Here is a 22,645-nt window from a genome sequence, read left to right on the forward strand (position 1 = left end):
GAGCCTGTGCTCCGCAACGGGAGAGGCCACAGCAGTGAGAGGCCCGCGTACCGCAAAAAAAAAAAAAAAAAAAGGTTGGGATGGGCAGCTTTATCCTCAGCTCTGAATGAACCCCACGCAAGGGCACCAATGATCTCCTTCTCACCATCTGGGATGATCTGGGTCCCTGTGGCCTTGCCCTTTGCCCAGACCTCAGAGGAGAGAGCAGTGGCACTAATGGGGGAAGTGAGGGTCCCAATGTGGCAGAGAATGTAGATCCTCCATTGACCTCTACTGTCCTTAGGAGATCATACTAGCCAGATACTGGTCTGCACCAGGCACTGTGCTCAGTGTTTTGTTTTGTTGTTGTTTTTTTTTTTTTGGTACCCGGGCCTCTCACTGCTGTGGTCTCTCCCGTTGCGGAGCACAGGCTCCGGACACACAGGCTCAGCGGCCATGGCTCACGGGCCCAGCCGCTCCGCGGCATGTGGGATCCTCCCGGACCGGGGCACGAACCTGTGTCCCCTGCATCGGCAGGCGGACTCTCAACCACTGCGCCACCAGGGAAGCCCTGCTCAGTGTTTTATAAGCAGGCCCTATGAGGGGTTATCCACATTTTACCGACGACAGAGCTGAGGCTTGGAGTAGTCAACGCACTTGCCCAACTACCGAGAATGCCCAACTCCTGAGCAGTGGAGCCAGCACTGAACCCAAGGCTTCCCTACTCCAAAGCCCATGTGAGTCATACCTCCTTGGCTCTGCGGCACCTGGAGGCTGTGGCTTTCTAAAGATGAGCCATGAGAGGGCCTGGGCAGAGACCAAGGAGAGCCCTTTAAATCCAAAGAGGCCAGCTGGGCAGGCCAGGTGGCTAAGGCAGCCAAAGCAAGCACTTAGGACTGCTTCACCACACCCATGCTCACACGGGGGCTGCAGTAAGTGGCCAGTCCTGGGCCTTCCACTTCCTTGAGCATCTGTGTTGACTAGGGACCATGTTTCTTTGCTCTGCTTGACTTCTTGTTGACCCATCCAGGTCACCTGACCACCCCCTTGATTTGCATGCAGCATTTACCCCTGTGGCCTGAACCTACAACCCTGAAATTTTATAGTAGTTATTTAACTTATGCAAATGCAACTCAATGTAGTCGGGAGCTAATGCTTAGAAAGCACTAAATGAAATAAGTAAATAAAATAAAAACTGCTAAATTATGAAAGAGGACAGGGAGAAATCCTACCGGTACACTGCCTTTGAGGGACTGGCCAAGGAGATATACATAGCATACAGGAGTGCTAGTCTACCTGGCAGGTACCTCTCCACTGGTGAGGGAGCCACAGAAGTAAACAGAGCCCATGCTATTGGACCATCACTACCCCTGCCGTCTCCCTCCCCTGATCTGAATCTGGCTTTGCCAAGCAGAAGCTGCCTTCTGATCTTCGGTTTCCCATGTGCCTTGCCCGGGACGCAAGAAGCAGGTATCATTCAGGCTGCATGATAGTCACAAAGTCTCCTTGCCAGTTAATACACTAGCAATTTTATTTGTACACTCACTTTGGGGAGCTCTCCTGAGATGACTCAGCAGCCCGAGTCCAAACCGTTCTGAAAATTGTGGAGATGGGGTTTCTAGAGGGCACAGCTAAGAGCCAGATTCTGGGACAGGTGACATGATTGCAGGTAAACACCACCCTTCTGGGAAATCAGCTAGGCACCAGCCAACCCTTTCCAGGAGACATTGTGACTTTCCCATTAGCTGAGGAGCCTATTTTGTTTAAAATACTGTCTATAGACAGTATGTAGTAAAACCCTCTGTTGCACCTAATTAAGTGCTGAAATGTATAGTGTGAAAAATAAATGACCATATATATGGAGCTGTGAAACTGAGTTTTGGAAAGTCTTCCTGGACGAGCTTGGGAAGGGCGTTTGCACGTGAACAGCACTGGACAGGGATGGGGCCTGTGGGGCTTGGAAGTGTCAGGACAGCGTGTTCAGATACTTCTCCCATCGTCCACTGCGGCAGGCGTTCTCTGCCTAGGTCAGGGGACATGCGTGGTGCCTTTCCTCTGCACCACACCCAGGCAGCACTTACTCATCACCCTCATGCCAGGCCCCAAACTGGATTTGTGACCTCACACTGCCTAGCGATTAAGAAGGAAAGCCATCTGAGGCTTGGGCCAGGCCACCCCATCAGCCCCCGAGGCCAGGCCTGCCTCTTTCTTTCCTTTCTTTTGGCTGCCAGGTGAGTTTTACGCCTTTTTCCATCTGAGCTGAGAGCAGGTACTACTTGCTTTGACAAAGAAAAAGAGCAACCGTCCTTCTCTCTTTTTCATGAGGGCCCCCCAACCAAACTAGCTTTTGAAGCTTAACCTGCTTCTTGCTCCGTGAATGCTCAGTGACTGGAACATTCTGAATACTTTACTTCTCTGTGCCTTAGTTTCCTTGACTATAAAATGGGGATACCAATACCTATGTCACTGGGCTACTGAGAAGATTAAATGAGTTAATACAGACAAAGTGGTTTTGGAAAAAAAAAAGCCTGGCAAATGTCAAGCCCTCACTAATTGTTGGCTATCAGGGCTGCTGTGTACAGTTGTATGGGTGATACACTGCTCAAGAACACCCGGCTGCGGGGTGGTGAGGATGAATCCAGCTCACATGCTGCTTGCCCAGCTATGTGCCTTGGCTCTGTCCACCCAGATGAGGCCCCTTTTTCTAAATGGCACCAGGGTGCCATCCTCTTGCCAAGAGGAAGCACCTTATTCTAATTCATGCAAAGGATGGAACAGGCTTGCAGCAGCCTTGGAGGTTATTATTATCAGCTCTCGGCACTCTCACGGCTATGTCCCCCTCCTAGCAAGACGAGATCAGCCCCAGCCACAAGCACGGTTCTGCTCCTCAGGTGCCCAGCACACCTGGAGCACTTGCCCCTCCCTTAGGACACTCGTGGGGTAAAGCCTTCCCCAGGATCCCCCAGGGGCTGCCCTCCTACTGAGGGGACTCTGCACCCCAAACATGGAGTCACAGTGTCTTGGACTCTGAAGGGACCTTCTCCTTCGTAATTGTTGATGGCCACCTGTCTGGTGACAGTGATGGCAGTGCTTTACCTACTTGAGGAGCTCTACTTGTCGGCAAGTTCCCCCTTACTTCTAAGTAAGAAGATCTGTCTCCTGCTTCTCCCACCCAGTGAGTCTCTGAGGCCAGAAAGAGCAAGTCTCCTCGTCTCAAGTGACAATGTTGGAGATTCCTGAAGGCCAGAGCCAAGTCCCCCTAGACTTCTCAAACCTGGGGGAAATATTGCCAGTTCATTCCCTTCTCCCTCACAAGAAGCACCTTCCAGACCCTCCATGGCATTCCATCCTCTCTCCTGCGGACAAGTGACAACAGGACTGTGCACTCCAGACCCCCACCCAGATGTGCATCCTCTCCCTCAGACAGAATCCCCCATCTTCTTTCTCTTTATTGACCCCAGGGGGTCCAAGAAGGAAAAAAATACAAAACCAGGTTCCTCCCAGATGATACCTTCCCGGGTGGGCAATTTTGCCAGAGGTCTCTACCAGAAGTTCCTCCCCTTTCTTGCCCTCAGATAAAAAGTTCACCCACACACCCTCATCTTTGTTTCCCTCATGGGCACTGCAGGAGCCAGGAGGTGTTCTTGATAAGGTGACAACTTCTGGGCTGATGGCATTAGGATAAAAGTTCAGTTTCTTGCCACCCGAAAGCTGGAGCTTGAAACTGCTGCATCTTTGAAAATTACAGAGCTAGAGGATGGCACTTGAACAAAAGCCTTTCCAGTGGAGAGTCAGTCTAACCACTTTATGGTTACCCACAGTGGAAAATATGAGGGCAGGATGGCCAAGAGCAGCAGCGCACAGGGAATTAGCAAACAATGAAAGCCACTTAGGCACGTAGGCTGGAATGAGGATTCAAAAGCACAGCCTATTGCGTTATTAATAAGAGATGAATGGCAGCAATTCTACCTGTCTACCAGGCCATTTTCCAGGCTGACTTGGACGTGTGACTGCACCCAGCACAGATTTGCTTTACCTGGCAGCCTCTCCGGGGTAGAACTGGTTTGTAAAAGGGAAGGGCCCTGGGTCAAATCCAAAAGAGGAACAAAGAAAAAAAGAACAGGACTCTGAAACCGATTTAGATCCAAAAGGATAGGGTCCAGGATCTGCCAGTGGCCGGTACTCTTCTAGTTGTTTTCTTTTTGCGGGGGGCGGGGAGGGAGGGGTGGTGCTCAAATCAGTCAGAGGAGCAAAAGGCAAAGTGTGGTCCCTGAGAGGTTCGGTAAAATATTTTCCCTTCCTGGGAGGCAGCATTTTTGTTTTTAAAGAGAAAGAGCATTTTGAATGGGAAGCCCAGCCCTGGGGCGTCCCTCCACCCGGCAGCCAGAAAGTTGGAAACTCTGGGAAGGGGGTCTGGGATGCTATCAGAGATCAGGTGGCAGACAAGCTGCAGCCCCAAGAGAAAGTTCTGCACGGCGTGGGGTCTCCTCCACTAACAGGCCCGAAAGAGGAAGCGGCGGGGGCTTTAATCGGCCCCAGCAACCTCATAGCTTCACTACGTTAAACCGAGAAAAAACAGGCTTCACACCTACTCCCTCCTTCCAGGAAGGGAAGGAAGGAGGGAAGGGAGCGAAGGAGCAGGACGACTCGACCACTCTTTCAGCTCTAGCACTCTGCTCGCAAGGTCGAAAGTAACGGATCTTCGGGGCGATAGAAACAGCAACTTGGTCCCGCTTCCGGCACCGCGGCTCGGTGCGCGCGGAGGAGGAGCTGCCAGCCGCGCGGGGCTACAACGAAGCGCCCACTGGGGTCTCCGCGGCCCGGGAGAGGCCCGAGCAGAGAGGCTGGGACGCAGGACCCCGCGCGGCGCGAGGAGGGAGAGGACAGCACCCCCGCTTTCGCTCGGGCGCCGTAACCGGGTTCCCCAAGTCAGCCCAGACCTGAGGGCCGGGCGGGCACCCCGCTCCAATCCTCCTCCATCTCCGGCGCAGCTCCGCCTGGTCCCGCTTCTTCCTTCCAGCACTCAAGATGCCCGGGGAGGACGCAGAGCCTCGCGGCCGCGGGCTCGATACTTACGTTCAGCTTTGGTCCCCTTTCTCCGGCTCCGGAGGGACTGCGCGGGCCCCGGCTGCGCTCGCGGGTCCCGGGAGCCCCGAATCCGCTGTCTGGCGGCGGCTGCGGCTGAGCGTCCGGCCCGGTAATTAGAGGGACGGGGACGGCGATACCCCGGCCGGCTCCCGCCTTCTGGCCCCTATCAACGGGCTCTAAAGGGCTTCAGACTTACTCATTTCCTGGATGTCAAAGAAACTTTTCCTCCTTATAAGAACAAAACACCCGCCTCTACTCCCGGCCGCGGAGGCTCCTTAAGGTGGACCATGAGAGTTAGGAGGGGCTGGGCCCAGGGTCCGCCGCGGAGGTCTGCCCACCGACCACCCCAGAAACTCCAGAGGGGACAGCAGAACTGGAGGGTGATCGGGCGAGACGGAATCTGGCTACTGGAGTAATCTGGGGCGAATGGACAGGGAGTCAGGGGAAGGCGCCCTTAAAAGTCTTTCTGGGCCGGCGGAAAGGAAGGGGTTAAGTTCCAGCACGCCTACAAGCGTTTTCCGCGGCGCGTTTTACGAGCTGTAGAATTCCAGGGGCCACCTAGTTCGTCCTCTGGAGGGAAATATAAATCGAGACACAACGCCGGCCCTTTTCTCTTTTGCCGCTTGAGTGGAGTAAAATAACTCACCAAATGCTATGATAAATGAATGCATCGTTGTCTTTTCCTGAGTAACCAGGCACAAAGGAGAGTCATGACTAAATGCTTTTATCTGTTGAGGGCGCTTTACTGTCTGAAGCCTGTTTACACTTGGGATGTTAGACCCCTATTTTAGACACGAGGAACAGGCCAGGAGGGACAGCAGCACCCTGGTCATACCTGATGGGTTATGAAATCCATAACCTATTATTTTCTCTTTGTGACCTGCCCAGATTCCACAGCCAGTAAAAGTGGCTGGGAAGGGCTTGAATAAATCCTACGTAAGTGGCTTCGCGGGAATCAAACGGCATTGAGTGTACATTGGGGGAAATTATGAGAACACACTGTCCGAATGATTATCACCATTGCCACTGCTGTTTGGTTTTAGATCACCTTCTTCCTCTCCTCGGCAAGCCAGCCAAATAGCTTTAACAGTCGCCTGGAAGACATTAGGCTGAGTCTGAAAGATAAACAGGCAATGAGAACAAGTTCTAAAAATAGACCCCCTGGCCCTTGGCCCAGGTTACTCTTGTTTTCAAGCTTTTGCTGCTGCTTACAGCTCTTTCCTTACATCAGGGACAGTTATGGCAGAGTTTTGGGGGCTGGTGGGGAGGGGTGGGGAATAGGGTGATCTGGGCAAACATTCTTGAAAGGGCGATGTATTTCCAAAACATCTGCTAGTTGGATAGGTGGGGTGTTCACCCACCTACCCCAAAGCAGGTGGGGGAAATTCCTGGGAGGTGGGGACCCTGGTCTGAGCACCACTAGCATGCCTTGTAATCCTTGGGGTAAGAAGTCAGGGTTATGCATGGTGGAACGCCAAGGTTCGTGCTTGAATGCCCTCTGGGATTGTCCTGTATGCAAAGTTGTTTCAGCATTTTCTAACTGGCTGTGTATATTTGCTTATACAAGCAACATCTATTACCTTTGTTTTTCTTTCAGACTTGGTGATTTCACTCTCCGTGACCTGATGGTCAGCTTCAGCTCCACTCTGTTCTCAGCACAAGGTCCACTGTCCTAACCAGGCCCATGGCTGTTCATGAACTGGCCCCCCTACTTATCTCATCAAGCGCGTATCTCGTTCCATTTTCCACACCAAACTTCTTGTAGTTCTTGGAACTTGTGCTTCTCAGAATGTGATATGAGGTTTGTTTTCCCCCCTTGGATGTTCACATGGGCTCTATCTTCTGCCTGCAACCTTCACCCCACCTCTTCGTCCATCCTGTCACCCCTGATGCACACACATTTTCTTTGCCTGGCTAATGTGTGCTCAGTCTTAAGGCCTCCGAATAGGTGATTTCTCCTCTAGGAAGTCTTCCTTGAACCCGCACTCCTGATTTAGACACCCTCCCCACCCCCCCTGCCATGTAGTTTCCATAGCATCCTGTGCTTATTCTAGAAAGGGTTTTTAAAAGACAGGAAAGTACAAAGATTCAACTTCTGGGAACATGAAGGGAATTCAGGGAACCTCTGCTGAACACAGAAATGCTGAAAAAAAAAATCAACAATTGAAAGAAAGAAAGGGGGATAGCTAAGTGTGAGACAGGAAGAAGGAACTCAAGGACAAATAGGGGTATTTGACATGAATATAAACACAAATGGCTGAGGACTGGGGTTGGTACCCACACTCAAGCCGTGTGTTCTAGAAAAGCAGAGATCTGGACTTGAGACCCCTGCCTAAAGCCGACACCCTGGGAAGGATCTTAGGAGTGCCACAGCAAGGAAGTTGGTGGTTTGTCTGGGGGCTCTGAATGAATTAAAAAATGTGTGCTATAGAAATTGAAACCACTAGTCTGCCTCTGTCATGCTTAGGTGTGAAGTCCCAATCTATATTACCCATGTGTCCAGGGAATCCTGAAGTCAAGAAAGAATATAAAAGCTGGTTCCAAAGTGAGGAATCCCCTCAGTCCTGTCAGAAGCAAATGCCAAACACAGTTGTTTTTTTCTGATCTCTAACAGATAAAACAATTTCTATTGGAGATGAGTTTATAATAAGAATTATAAACCCAACTAGGAAATGAACCACATGTGGGACTGGATCAGTAATAAACAGGAGATTAGCCCCTTAAGAATTTGAGGCAGTAGAACAATTTGAAAAAGACTGTAAAATAGTTACCTTCAACATAATTACAGAGACAGAATGATAGAACATAGCACTATGAAAAAATAGGCAAATTTGAAAAAGTTCGAATACAATATGTAGAAATAAAACGTTTAGTCATTTACATTTTAAAAACCCTCAATGGGTGGAATTCTTTTTTTTCTTAAGTCGGTAGTAATATATCAGTCAAAAATACAATAAAAATAACTCATTAAAAAGGGGAAAATAAAGTAACACACTAATCTCATTTATGAATACTGTTTTAGAAATCCTAAATAAAATATTGACACAGAATCACAGTAGCACATCAGAAGAATATTACATCACAAATAGATCAAAAAAGAAAAACTGAAATATCATCACCATAGATCTGAGAAGCTATTAGAAAAAATTCATCATCCAAATATAGATAAACACTTCTGTAGTATGATAAAAGTGAAGAGTGAAATTCAGTTCCAAAGCCAATATCATGCTTAATGGGAAAATACTAGAAGGCTTCGTGTTAAAATTAGTGCAAGATAAGAATGTCCTCTTTTACCCCCACCCCCCTTCTTTTCAGATTTATCAATTAGGAATGTGTTAGGTTGCAAGGAGTAGAATACCTGACTATAATTTTATGTGTGTCTAAGCCTACAAGAAATTAAACAAATAGGACTTTATTTTCCTCAGAGGAGAAGTCTGTATATAGGCTGCTTTAGTTCAATGCCTTCATAGTTTCAGGGCTGGTCAAAGGTTATGCACATTTACTCTTTTGCTATTTATGGCAAAATTGTCCTCCAGAGAAGTTTCACCAATTTAGACTCTCATAAATGCATGAGGATGCTTATTTCCCCACATCATTTTCTGCATTGGCTATTTCCAAACTTTAATTAGTTTGCTTCTTTTATAGGTGAAAAAAGATATCTCAATGTCTTGATGTGCATTCTTTAATTATCAATACAAATGAGGCTGAACAGAACATTATTACTGACCATTTTTATTTATTTGTGAATAATCAGTAATAACTTCACCTATTTTTCTGTTGGCTTCTTGTGTGTGTGTGTGTGTGTGTGTGAAAGTAAATGGAAATTTTTCTCATGATCTTTGGTGCTAGACGTGACTTCAAATTCCACAGTGAAAGGTGACTTGTGACCAACGCCGGGCCAACTGCAGGACAGCCTCACACTGTACTTCACAGTCAGGAATGTTGGAAACAAAAAAACCAAACAAACATGGGGACTGATTTCCTGTTCACCCCAGCTGTGGTTATCCCAGTATATGGAATAAAATACATGGCAATGGGAGAGACAGGAAGCCAATGCTAGTCATGAAGGGTCTGATGGATGGAAAAAAGCATTTTCCTTGATTTGGTCAATCCCTCACCATCCTGAATTCACCTTTGCATGCAATTTAGAGAGATAATAACAAGTTGGCTTATGGGGTTTTTTCTTTGGAACAGGCTGCTTTGCTGAGACCTCAAAGGTGTCCATTTTACAGGATGGATGATTTGCATTTGGCTATTTCTTTCCTCCAGGTTTGTGTTTGTGGGTTTGTGTTTCCTCCAGGTTTGTGGGAAACCACCTCCCACCCCTTCTTGGAACGTTGGTGCCAGCAGGGACTTTGGAGACTTTTTACCAACAAAAATGAAACACACAGAAGTTAGGTCACATACTCAAGTTCACATTATTGGTTAGTGACAGCATAATAATAGCTAAAACCTATACTACGTGTTAGGTATTGCTCTAAGCGCTTTACATATGACAACTTGTTTAATTCTCATAATAACCCCATGTAATAGGATCATTAGCATTCCCATTTAACAGGTAAAGAAACTGAGGCCCAGGGAGGTGAAGTAACTTGCCCAAGGTCACACAGCTAATAAGCTGCAGAGTCAGGATTTGAACCAGGAACTTTGGCTCCAGAATCTTGCCTTCAACTACTATGCTATGTTGAAGTAAATTCCCTTGAAATGTACAAATACATTGAATTTCCCCAAGAATGAGATTATAATAGTTAGAACATTTTTCAAACTTTTTTGAAAATACATTCTACCCCAGAACCCAATATACTCTCACATACAAGTACATTGTAAGTGAAAGACGGTTTCCTTAGATACAATCCTTATGCTTCCTACATGTGATAGACTTTGGTGTATTCCCTCTTCTTTTTCTCTTTGCATCTCTTATCCTTTTTTGAAAAAAAAAACGCAGGCCACAACTTACTCATGAGTCATGATCCACAATTTGAAAAATATTCTTCTTTAAACTACTCTTCTAGTTCACATCTCTGTTATGAAAGCTGTTAGTGGTTTGTACTTTCTAAGTTTCCATCCACACACACTACTTGGAGAGTGGGAAAGTCTGTTAGATAATTCCTATCAAGCTTATTTCTGGTCAGGAGGTATTCATTTCTCTCCTTGTACTTAATGTCTAATGATGGTACACGGGGGCTTTAAGACAAATCACTATGCCATTACCTTAGGAAAATCTTCATTCCCTCATTTGTTCATTCACTCATTCATTCATTCAATATATGAGCACCTACTATATGCCAGACATTGTGCTAAATCAGAGGAGTTGGCAACTCTGGCTGGCAGGCCAACTCCAGAGCGCCACCTGTTTCTGTAAATAAGGTTTTCTTGGATCACAACCAAGCCCATTCATTTATGTGGCTGCTTTTGTGCTTATGGCAGAGTCAAATAGCTGCTACAGAGACCGTGTGGCCTGTGAAGCCCAAAGTGTTTCTTAATCTGGTCCTTTATAGAAATAGTTTGCAGATTACGGTGCTAGTTTCTAAAATACAATGGTATTTTAGGCTGGTCTCTACCATCCTGGATGTTTGAATTGTCCCGTTTAGCTTAAACTGGGTTTCAAGCTTGTTTGGCTGGCTTGGAGCGGGAGGCGTCAAGGCTTTTTGCCTCCTTTGCATTGCCTCAGAGAACACCTGTTCACAGTAGATGCTCAGCAGACATTTTTTGTTATTGGAAATAACAAATTATAACAAAAATAACTTTTTTGTTATTCGGTAGATCTGGCAGCAGATATGGAAATAAAGCAACCTATCTACAGGGTAGAAAAGAGTTTATTCCTTTAAGATAGCAAAGAGTTTCACTTTACAGATGCTTATCTTCGCTGTTATGAGAAGCAAATCCTAATTTTTATTGAGTACCTACTGTGCACGCAACCCTGTGGGTAAAAAAAAAAAAAGACTTGGTTCTTTGGCACTTGCATCAAAGATGGAAAGAGAAATGAGATACATGCATTTTATAGTAATACTTAATACTTCTGTTTGAGGACGTAGTGTATACTTGGAGATGATTTCATTTAACTACCTTAGAATCTTAAATGTTTGTGTTCCAATAGCTTTTAGCTAGTCACTAATCACTCCCAAGAGTAATTGCTGTGTGTGCCTGAGTGCATAAACTAATTGTATTTTTCCTTCCTTCCTCCCTCCCTCTCTTCCTTCCTTCCTTCTTTCTTTCCATTTTCCTTCCTCGCTTCCTTTACCAAACTTCCTGTTTTGAGTGTCTCTTATGGTTCAGCATCATAGATGTATTAAAGAAAAGAGTGGTCTTTCCAGTCTGGTGGGGGAGACATAGAAATAAACACATGATTATAATACAGTGCATTGATAGAGGGATGCTCAGATTGTCTAGTAATACAGAGAAGGTGTGCCAAACAGGGGAAGGCTTCCTGGAGGAGGTGACATTGAGTTGAGTCTTAAAAAAGTTCACTGGACAAAGGAGATATAGGATATTCCAGACAAGGCACCAGCATATGTAAAGACTAGAGGTATTTGACAATATGGTGCTTTCAGCAGATAGTATTCAATAGAAACAAGAGCATTGGCCCATCATCGAAAGGATTTGTCTTTCATTTTTTTATTTTGCCTACAATTCCCTCTCAACATGACTATTAAAAATTCTATTTATTCACTTATTTACTTCTTCACTCATTTATTTAGTCAATTTATTTATTTGTTTGTTTATTTGTAGTAGGAACAGATTATGTGGATCTATTCAGTCTTTTTAACCAAGCTAACGGGTTAGCTGGTTGGTTTGTAGGACATCAAACTGCAACCTTGGCCTGGCCTCTTGGGCAAGAAGCACCCACTGAATAAGCTAGCCTATCCAGTCATACCCAGAAGGAATCTGACCAACCAGGAGAGGTGCAGTTGCTGTTAAGCAAATAAAATTCAAAGCAGTTAAGATGACTGGGTTGTGACACTGTCTCCTTCTAGTAAGATCGATCACCTGCAGTGGCAGATTGCCCACTGCTTCCACCTCATGCCTGACCTTTCAATCTTCCTAATCAATCTGCCCAAGCTTTGTTGCCTCTTCTGGTATCAAGAGGGGAGTTTGTATGGAGTCCCTTTGTGAATCGATGTCAAACGCTCAGCAAATGTTCTGTTAAGTTAGGTCTGCAGCAGGCTGGAAAAGGAGCAGATTAAAGGAATAAAATATGGCCCAGTTTTGGAGAGCACTAGGCAGCTGGGACTTTGTTCTATCATTTAAGGTGAGCATGGGGTCGGCTGATAAATGATAACAATTTTCTGCAACATGTGGTCTTTTAATCTTCCCAACAGCCTGGAGGAGAAGTTAGCTATGATGACTGGAGCAGTTTTTCCCATGTTGTTTTGGGGTCCCAAATGCAGTGTTTAGATTTCATGGATACTAAATCCAGTGATATCACAATGCCTATGCAAACAGGACCTGTGTTTGTCCTATTTTGTCTTTTTTTTTTTTTTTTTTCTTTTTTTTGCGGGGTGGGTGGGCGTTGCGGGGGATAAAGAGTGCAGACTCGCTGCTTAAACAAATACGGTGAATTTGTTAGGAGGATGCAAACTATCTGGCAGAACTCAAGAGGGCAGGTGTTACTGGACCCACTCAGGGACTGCAACCAGCATGTGAAGAGGCATCAACAACCAAGAGAGCCCCTCCCCCAACCCTCCCTTCCTCTCTTGAGCCTGTGGATTCCCCTTCTTGTTCATTTATTTGACCCCCCCACAAATTGCTTCTAGAACCTCTCTGATCCATTAGAGGAGTAGGTTTCTTTTAGGGCACAGTTGTTTTGCATTGCAGGCTGGAATTTGCATGTAGAGCCGCATGTCAGCATTTCTGCTTTTCTGGAGTTTCACTTCACAGCCTCACTGGATGCTGTTGAAGAGGTGAGCACTGTGTACAGAAAATGCTGTTTTTATTACTGAGTCACAGCACATAGCTTATAAGGAAGCTTCCTAAGGAAGCTAAAAAAGAGGCACTTATATCCAGGTTTAAACCAGGAGCTTTGCATATGTATTACAGATCATGATCATATATTAAAGTTATCGGCAGAACAAATGGTGTGTCCTTGGCTCTCCCTGGTCCTTGAGTTTGTAGCTACTTCTCTGTCATTCTTCCAAAGGCTCCACCATTCACCCAGACCCTCATATCAACACCAGTGTCCACTGGTCCCTCATAGGGACCCCACCTCCCCGTAGCAGGATTTTTGCATTCTTGCCTTGGTATCTGCCCAGTGCTGTTTCCCACACTTGACATTCCTTCTCTTTTCTTCCATGTAGCTAACTCATATATCATTTAAGGTCAAGTTCAAGACCCTCGTCTACCATGTACCTTTCCCTTCTAATACCATCCTTCACAGGCCTTCCTTATTTCAGAACTTGTTCAGTAGTCACTCACTTAATAGTTATGTACTGTAGAGGAGTGATGGCCGTTTGTATTAGTTTGCTGGGGCTGCCATAATAAAGAACAATAGACTGAGTGGCTTAAACAACAGACCTTTATTTCCTTACAGCTCTGGAGGCTGGACATCCCAGAGCAAGGTCTCGGGGGGTTTGGTTTCTCCTCTCCTCTTGGCTTGCAGATGGCCTTCTTCTGTGTCTTTCATCTGTGTGCCCACATCTCTGGTATCTCTGTGTGTCCAAATTTCCTTTTCTTATAAGAACAGGAGTCAGATTTGGATTAGGGCCCACCCTAATGGCCTCATTTGTACTTATTCACCTCTTGAAAGGCCTTATTTCCAAATACAGTCACATTCTGAGGTACTGAGGCTTAGGGCTTCAACGTTAAGAATTTTAGGAGGACCCAGTTCAGCCTGTAACACCAGTGGAGACAGGGCTGAACTAGAGAAAAAGTGATCCTTGTTCTCTTGTTGTTTGGCAGCCTGGTAGAAAAGATGAAACTGAGCAGGACCCTATGGGGCCCTCCTGGGTACAAAAGCCTTTCCTGTCTCCTGTTTCTTATTTGTAGGAAAAAGGCTTCAGCCTCCTAGACCTTCCCTGAGTCCCAAAGGGCAGATTCAAACAGTTACTAAGTAGGGGATGGAGGGAATGCAGAAACAAAGAAGAAACAATAATGTATATCCCAGCAAAGGATGTACATAACAATGTATCTCTGAGTTCTTCTATATGAACTAGGGCCTCCACCCAGGTGGAGGGTGGTAACTTGTGGCTGAACATAAGCAGGAGGAACCCAGACTGGTTGGAACCTGAAGGCTGATGACTGAGATTCCAGCAACACCACCTTTGTTACCTCACCACCAACCAATCAGAAGACGGTCACACCCTGTAGCCCACGCCCCAAATTTTGCCTATACTTTTCCTCCCTCCCTCTCCCACCCCCCACCGCCCCATTCCGGCTTTTTAAGCATGAGCTGGCGGTTCTCTTTGCTGGACCCTTGCAATAAACCTTTCTCTACTCCAAACTCCGACGTTTCAGTTTGTTTGGCTTCACTGGGCATTGGGCACACAAACTTGGGTTGGACAACAAGGACAGATACGAAACAACCATTTCCATGAATACATAATTAATTACCATGTGGGATGATCCAAGAAGCAGAATTCGTTGTACTTGAAAAGGTAGTCTGGTGTTGGGGGCAGGTCAGGAAGGTCCCCTGAGGAAGTGAGATCTGAAGGATGGATGGATGGGAGTTAGTCAGGTGAAGAGGGAGGGTCGAGTATTCCAGACAGAGAGATCAGCCTTTGTGAATGCCAAGCAGCAGGGAAGAATATGACATAGACAAGGAATTGAAAGAAGCCATTGTGTTAAGGAGTGAGTGGTGGGAGAAGGCACCAGAAGGCTAACTGGGCCAGATTACACAAGATATTATGTCTTGACATCCTCATTTCAGTGCTCAGGCATCCTGCCTTGGACTGTTTAAAATTTTTTTGTGTGTGGAGGAGGGGTGGCAAGTATGTTTTGCTTCTCCTTATGATCCTTTAGTGGGGAGAGCCTTTTGACTCTGATGCCAAAAGCTCAGCTTCTCTGTACCACCAGTGCAGAATCAAATCTTGGAGACAGAGTTTTGGGTGAAGTAGAAAAGGATAGCTATATTACTTTGCCAGGCAAGGGGAGACACAGCGGGTTCCTGCCTCGAAAAACTATATGTCCCAAACCAGGAGGATTTGATGAGGAGTTTTATGATAATACTTCCCAAGGGTGGGGCTGCTGACAAGACTAGGGTGTGTGCAGGGTCTCAGGTGGTCGGGTCTCCTAATCTTGATGAGCTTTTTTGGTCCCTTTAATCTTGCCTCAGGTGGTTTCTTGGCTGCTCCTCCCTTGTTTAGCAACTGTTCAAATCTGCCCTTTGGAACTCAGGGAAGGTCATGGAGGCTAGAGTCTTGCCTACTAGAAATGGGGGACAAAAAAGCCTCCGTGCCCGGGAGCCCCACAGGGCCCCGATCGGTTTCGAATCCTTTATAGTCTCCACAGCGTGCAGGAGAGGGCTGGGCATATAGTAGGTGCTCAGTAAATAAATTAAGTGGGTGTAATGAGAAATGAGATTGATAGAAGCACTCTTATTTGTCAAAATCGGGGCTGACCCAATCTGGAGTGTTTCTCCCAAAGGCTCTAGAAGGGGAGGACTTTTGGTAGTATGATGCCACCTAGTGCTCCTTTTTATTACAACAACAAAGGGGAGCAGGGTGATGAGTAGTCTTCTTCCATAATCTGGAAAACTGGAAATGAAGCATTTTCTTACATCAGCATAAACTAATTTGTCCAGGCGCCCATCCTCTCATTCACTCTTCCAGCCTTGTTGATGTCCACATGCATCTCTTTCCTGTGAGTCGAACATGTCACGTTCCTTTCTACCTCCAGTGGTTCCCTGATTTCCCATGCTCCGTCTTTCTGTCCCCACATCATAAGTAATACTCTCAGGAATCAGAGTCTAGATTCCCTGAGCCACCCATAGTGCTTGCTGTCAAGAGTGCCTGTTGTAAATGATACTATCACATCATGTTAGAATTAATTGTAGATTTTCCTTTCTCTCTTTTCCCCAAAGCCAGATTGTGAAGGCAAAGGGGAGTGACTCTGCTTTAGTCACCTTTGTGGTTCCTGTGGCCAACCTTGTGCCTGCTAAAGTGTTTTCTGGACTGAATTGCTGTCACCCTGGCAGTCATCTGCTTGTGAAACGTCCCTTAGGAAATGGGGAGACACACAGCCCCACAATTGACACCAGTAGAAGATATGTGTGGCCAGGGCCCTCTAGGTCTTTCTTTATGGCCATGTACCTTCAGGAGTGTTATGGAGTCTCTCTGGATCCTGGTGGTCCCACAAGCTGGTTCCAGTGTATAATCACATTTTCTGTAAACACACAAAGCAGCCTGAGTCGGGTTTCCTGCTCCATCTTCACCTCGTTTCTATTAGCTTGGCTTAAAGTTTGGTTCAGCCTGCTTCTCCACTTCATCTGCCATCCCTTTCACCATTTTCCTGCACATTATGCCTCAGTCATATTTTTGTTCTGTTTGTCCACCAGATATACGGTCTCTGTTCATGAATGAGATATTGTACAAATGTTAATTTTCCCCAAATTAATTCATAAATTCAATGAAGTTCCAATTAATATTTCTCATGAGGAACTTGAAAAACATCCTGAAAATTATATGGGATAATAAAGATTTATGAACAGCCAATGTAATTTTGACAGTGCAGGGATGAGAGTTCTGCCCTTTAACCATGATGACTGGCTACAAAACCATAGTAATAAAACCCTGGGGAACTGGCACAGGACTAAACCAGAGAGCTCAGAACAGATCCATCTATATTTGGGAACAGAGATGTTGAAAAATGGGCTCACTCCATTGAGAAAAATAAAACTGGATCCTTATCTCACACCACATACAAAGGTGAACTCCAGAAGGCTTACAGAACCAAATGTGAAAATGTACAATTATTAAGCTAACAGAAGAAAATGATAGAGAATACCTTTATGACCTTGGGGTTGAGAGGAACTTATTAAATTATACTAAAAAAGCATAAAAAGATGAAGGGCTATAAAATTAAAGATTATCGTTCTACAAAGGACATCACAAGCAACGTGTCCAGTCCTTGAAAGCAGATTAATATCTAGACTTTACAAAGACCTTTTGCAAACCAAAAAGAAAAAGAGCAGTAGAGAAATAGACAAAGGCTATAAATAGACAATTCACAGAAGGCAACCCCAAGTGTCTTATGAATGTATGAAGAAATGCTCAATTTCACTCATAGTCAGATAAATGCAAATTAAAACAAAATGTGTTGACATGACTTCCATGATATTGACAGAAATTTAAAAATTGGCTAATCAGATGAGTCAGTGTTTGTAAGGCACTGAGAATAGTATTTGGCACTTAGTAAACACTACATGACTGTTTATGAATACATAAACTACCACATGCTGGCAAGGATGGGAGTGGGGGACAGAAACCCTTATACTACATGCTGGAGTGTGCTGTAGTGCAGCAGTTCTGGTGTGCCATCTAGCAATACTTGGTGAAGTCAAGTACCCAGGGCTTCCACCAGGCTACTAGGTAACTTTATGCCATGGGAAAATACTGTCCACCACAGTAGGAATTTGAAGAATGCATACCCTCTGGGTAGTCACAGCCTGTAGGTTCATGGCTTGACTAAGGAACAAAGCTTTTGTGGGAACGAAAGGACATGTCCTCCTCCAGCAGGGCACATGACATGGGCAAAGGGGTAGGGTCTGTTTTTCTGACCCCACTGGCCCTCTGGCTGGATGTCATCGTGCAGGACAAGTTGAATTTGATGGCCATGTGCATCCCCTATGGTTTTAACAATTTCACTCATAGGCATATATTTCAGAGGAGTTTGTACACAGGTCCATGAAGGACCACTGCCAAGGATGACCATGGCTGCATTGTTTGTGGTATTGGAGAGGTGGAGTCAGCCTTGGTATCCAGCACTTGGAGGCTGGAAGTAAAAGGTATGGATGTCCAACATGGAAAGCTATGCAGCGATAATTAGCTGGGATTACTGGGATTACAACTGAAACACGGGTAGAGCCTTATAAAGAATGTTGAGTGAAAACAGTAGAAAACAAGATGATCCGTGAAGTCCAATAGCATTATTACAATTTAAAAAATGCACTTATGAAAAATGCTATACATTTTTCAAAAATATATATCCAAGCACAGTAGCATGAATTCCTATGGGGGCTGAGGATGAGGCACGGGAGTAGGGGTGAGGAAAATGAGAAAAAAGGATGCAAGAGAGGCGTCTTTAAAGAGTTTAATTACTCCAACTCTGCACCTGAAGTCTAAACGGGGTAGAGGAGGAGGGAGAGGGAGAAAAAGAGGGAGAAGGAAAGGGAGGAGAAAGGGTCTTTAGACATGACCCCCAGACACAGGCAGATTTTCACGATGTGGCTCCACATACGTTTTTCCAGGGTACCTCGACCTCTGCACCCTATTTTCCTCACCACTAGTGACTGAACCCTTTGGGGGCAGGGTCTGTGTTTTCTCTACCTTAGTTTTCCCCGTGTCCTGCACACAGTAGCTGCGTCGTAAGGGTTGGAATTGACTCGAACTGGGATTATTTCTTGTTCCCGTGACCGAGTCACTTTGTGACAGAGAGCAGAGGGAGGCTGCCAGTTTTTCCTTCTTCCAGAACCCCCTGATCCACATCTCCTTCTAAGCGTCAGTCCTTGGTTCTCTGTTATCTGCTTCCGGGTCGCGCCTTGCATCTCCTTTCTCGGGTTTCTAACTTCTGCGCACACCCTGGGACTCCTCCCGGCGGCCCAGAGGCACCGCCCCTCATCTCCCTGGCCCCACCCTTTACAGGATATTTGCGTGCGACTCTGAGGAACACCGCCCAGGCGCCGGCCTCGGAGGCTCCACCCCTTTCGAACATTCGCTAGTGCCTCCAGAGGGCATGGCGGTTGCTCGGAGACCGGAGGACGCGCCGAGCGGCGGGTTTCCGCCCCCTGCAGGGGATAGAAATAACGTGGCGCCGTTTTAGACGCTGGGGGTGGTGCACAGCCCCTTCCTCAGACTCCGGCCCAGCTTACGCGATCTCCACAGCGGCTTCTGAGGCGACCCGCAGAGCGCGTCAGGATGGCCGAGGTCAGAAGTCAGCGCCCCTCTTTCTGTCGCGTCTCGTTCGACCTCTCCGTCGTCTCTCTTCTATTATCCCTTGTCACATGCAATGATTCCGAATATTCCCCCAGTCAACATCCTGTCCCCAGCCGCAGCCTCATCACCCTCCCCCTTTCCTGTTGGCTCTGGCTCCTTTATCTCTTGCCCCTCCTTCCAATTGGGTGGAACCTCCCCCCCCGCCCCCCACCCTATTAAACTGGCGCGGTGCTAAGTGCCGTAGGAAATTCATGTTTCCACACTCACACATGACAGGCCCCCACCCCTAGATTTTGAGCCATAAGGTGATACCGCAAGAGAGATACACACAGAAATATTGATGTCTAGCTGACTGGGAGGACCTGGAAGAAGGCTTCATAAATACCCAGTGTCACTCCTGTTCACTGACCCTTGACCACCTGTCATAGCACGATTCCCTGTCATCTGATCACCTGCTATGACACATCTTCATTAAGCTTTTCAGCCCATCGCCACTGCCCTGTGTTGTCACTGACCACAGTTTTACTATCTTAAGCCCTCCATTCACTTCCCCACTTTGTAGCACACCCCAACTTGAGTCTCACTGATGAGAGGTTATTTCTGCAACCCTTTAGTGACCCCTTGCGTGTCCATTAGCACCCTCATTTATAACCTGGACAACCTCAGGTCCCTGTCATCACTTGGCAGTCCTCATCCATTATTGTCCGGATGCAAATCCTTTATCACCCCATCAGAGTCCTTCCCCATGTTATGTTTCACATGGTCAGCCCCAGACAGGATCAGCTACATAGTTTGTGGGGCTCAAGGAAAGATGAAAATGCAGAGCCTCTTGTTAAAAAAATTATTAAGAATTTCAGCAGAGCATTAAACCAACGGTAGGGCACTTTTTTTTTTTCCTTTTTTTCCTCGGTACGCGGGCCTCTCACTGCTGTGGCCTCTCTGCGGCGCACAGGCTCCGGACGTGCAGGCTCAGCGGCCATGGCTCACGGGCCCAGCCGCTCCGCGGCATGTGGGATCTTCCCGGACCGGGGCACGAACCCGCGTCCCCTGCATCGGCAGGCGGACTCTTAACCACTGCGCCACCAGGGAAGCCCCGGTAGGGCACTTCTGAGCAAGGAGCCCCGTGCAACTGAATAGTTCACACACCCATGAAGCCAGCCGTCGTCCCCGCTTCTCTCACCGCCATCATGCCCCCACCCCTGTTCCAGTTCCTTCTCTGGTCTCCTCTACACCATTCACATCCCCTCATCATTCCATCTCCTCCACATCTAGTCCCCGCCTTGCAAACTCCATCTTGCTGTGGTCAACAGCTCTCTCCTTTCCTTATCATGCAATCCCAGGGCTCATACTCTCCATCTTTCTCCCTCTCCAGGCTCCATCACTGTCATCTCTCTCTCACATCCATCCTGCCTGGCCACATTTCTTATTTCCGGTTCCCACACTCATTCATATCTCTCTTCTTCCCACTTCCTCCTCCTGCCCCTTCCAGTTCTCCTTTAATTTTTCCATTATTTCCTTTTGAGTATTTTCTCCTTTTCTCCCCCACTAGTCATCTTGGTTTATTTCATTCTTCTTCATTTTCCCTATGTAAGCCCCAGATACAAATACTATAAACCAGTTATTTCCCAGTCTCTCTTCCCTTTCACAATCTCCTGTCATTCCTTCATTTCTTTTATTTTTATTTTCAATTGACCTCAGCCAAGTTTTCCTCACTTCTGCTTTCATAAGTTGGCATTTCCACTCTGGTCTCATTTTTCACTGCAGCTCTCTTGTCCTTTTTCCTTTTCCTTCTCCTCACTAATTGGTACTCCCAGCACCTAGAACATTGCCTGGCTAATCGTAAACACTCAGTAGATAGGTGTTGTATGAAGGAGCATCACAGTTCCTTTCTGATCAATTCATGTTGAAATCATGCTTCTGAATTAGATAGCATTATATGCTATAACAGTGTAGATACCAACTGGTTATTGGTCACAGCTAAGAGATTATTTTTGCTTTGCTTTTAATAGCGGTATATTTTAAAATGGCAACATAAACAAATCTCTTCTGTTCATAAAAGTTTCTTTAAAACTTTTCTTTCTTTGATATTTTTCCATTCCTGTGCTAAGTGCCAAGTGTACAGGGAAAACCTTTCCTGTGAACAAATCATTAGGCTAGTGATCAAGTGTTGACATTAATACCATTTACAGGGATGGAACCTAGAACATTGCTGTGATAAATGTTTGTGTGTGTTCATGTTTAGCATCAACAAGGGGAAAGTACAGAGCAGCAGCACCATTCCTTAATATGATTTTTCCTCCTTTGTGGAATCGCTATATTGTGATCTTTGTGATAATCTGCTTTTTAGTCAGGAAGAAAACCTGTGTTGAGTTTAATGTTACTACTAATGCTGTTATACAAAATGTTATATAGATATGCTTGTGACTCCACATCTGTTTTAAGATGTGGACTCTGTTTTGTTTGCATATCATATTTAGAAGTGTAATCAAGAGTACAAGTGTTTCTTTTTAAAATAAATTTATTGTATTTATTTATTTTGGCTGTATTGGGTCTTCGTTGCTGCATGTGGGCTTTCTCTAGTTGTGGCGAGCGGGGGCTACTCTTCGTTGCGGTCCACGGTCTTCTTATTGCCGTGGCTTCTCTTGTTGCGGAGCATGGGCTCTAGGCACATGGGCTTCAGTAGCTGCAGCACGTGGGCTCAGTAGTTGTGGCTCGTGGGCTCTAGAGCGCAGGCTCAGTAGTTGTGGTACACAGGCTTAGTTGCTCCGCGGCATGTGGGATCTTCCCGGACCAGGGATTGAACCTGTGTCCCCTGCATTGGCAGGTGGATTCTTAAGCAGTGCACCACCAGGGAAGCCCCAGTAAAAGTGTTGTTGTTGTTGTTGTTGTTGTTGTTTTGCGGTACGCGGGCCTCTCACTGTTGTGGCCTCTCCCGTTGCGGAGCACAGGCTCCGGACGCACAGGCTCAGCGGCCATGGCTCACGGGCCTAGCCGTTCCACGGCATGTGGGATCTTCCCGGACCGGGGTACGAACCCATATCCCCTGCATCGGCAGGCGGACTCTCAACCACTGCACCACCAGGGAAGCCCACAAGTGTTTTTGAAAAGCAAGAATATGTAGACTTTCTCCATGTTGGGCAAGGCAGGCTTGTCAAAGCAGAAGGTAAACTAGACTACTTACCCAAAATCTTCAGGGTGAGTTTGAATTTTACTTTATTATTGGGATTAGAGATTGTCTCAGTTAATTTCTTTGATTAGCAGTAGAGTTTTTTTTTTTTTTGCTTTTTGTTTTTGTTTGTTTTAATTAATTTTTATTGGAGTATAGTTGATTTACAATGTTGTGTTAGTGGACCAGGGATTGAACCTGTGTCCCCTGCATTGGCAGGTGGATTCTTAAGCAGTGCACCACCAGGGAAGCCCCAGTAAAAGTGTTGTTGTTGTTGTTGTTGTTGTTGTTTTGCGGTACGCGGGCCTCTCACTGTTGTGGCCTCTCC

General features: G+C 46.3%; 3 protein-coding genes across 4 annotated transcripts in view; 1 reads left to right on the top strand and 2 right to left on the bottom strand.

Annotated features, from left to right (window-relative positions):
- Nucleotides 1–5,649, bottom strand: part of ITPRIP (inositol 1,4,5-trisphosphate receptor interacting protein) — a 49,389-nt gene extending 43,740 nt beyond the window's left edge. Inside the window, exon 1 of one of the 2 annotated variants that reach the window (XR_008616071.1) lies at nucleotides 5,056–5,649. The gene's annotated coding sequence lies outside the window, so the exon portion shown is untranslated. The remainder of the gene's footprint in view (nucleotides 1–5,055) is intronic. The other variant, XM_007113414.4, reaches the window with a different exon arrangement.
- A 7,921-nt stretch (nucleotides 5,650–13,570) lies between these two features.
- On the bottom strand, nucleotides 13,571–20,337 carry LOC114484607 (uncharacterized). The gene is made up of 5 exons (XM_028481945.1): nucleotides 20,332–20,337; nucleotides 18,546–19,003; nucleotides 16,311–16,383; nucleotides 14,614–14,707; nucleotides 13,571–13,734 (listed from the first exon to the last, which is right to left on the bottom strand). The coding sequence occupies exons 1-5, from the start codon at nucleotides 20,335–20,337 to the stop codon at nucleotides 13,589–13,591; spliced, it is 777 nt and encodes a 258-aa protein (XP_028337746.1). The 3' UTR covers nucleotides 13,571–13,588.
- Nucleotides 20,338–22,281: 1,944 nt separating this feature from the next.
- Nucleotides 22,282–22,645, top strand: part of CFAP58 (cilia and flagella associated protein 58) — a 96,736-nt gene continuing 96,372 nt past the window's right edge. The window contains exon 1 of the mRNA XM_028481946.1: nucleotides 22,282–22,314. Coding sequence (XP_028337747.1) covers nucleotides 22,282–22,314 — 33 coding nt within the window. The remainder of the gene's footprint in view (nucleotides 22,315–22,645) is intronic.

This window comes from Physeter macrocephalus, chromosome 20 (genome assembly GCF_002837175.3).
Source record: "Physeter macrocephalus isolate SW-GA chromosome 20, ASM283717v5, whole genome shotgun sequence".
Lineage (NCBI taxonomy): Eukaryota > Metazoa > Chordata > Mammalia > Artiodactyla > Physeteridae > Physeter > Physeter macrocephalus.

What these genes read in the sequence shown, in the direction of transcription:
- LOC114484607 (XM_028481945.1), bottom strand. An exon ending in AGGACACGGGGAAAACTAAG is followed by an intron (nt 16,384 to 18,545) that starts GTAGAGAAAACA and finishes GTGTGTTTACAG; the next exon opens with AAAATGTGATTATACACTGG. An exon ending in TTCTTGGATCATCCCACATG is followed by an intron (nt 13,735 to 14,613) that starts GTAATTAATTAT and finishes TGTTCTTATAAG; the next exon opens with AAAAGGAAATTTGGACACAC.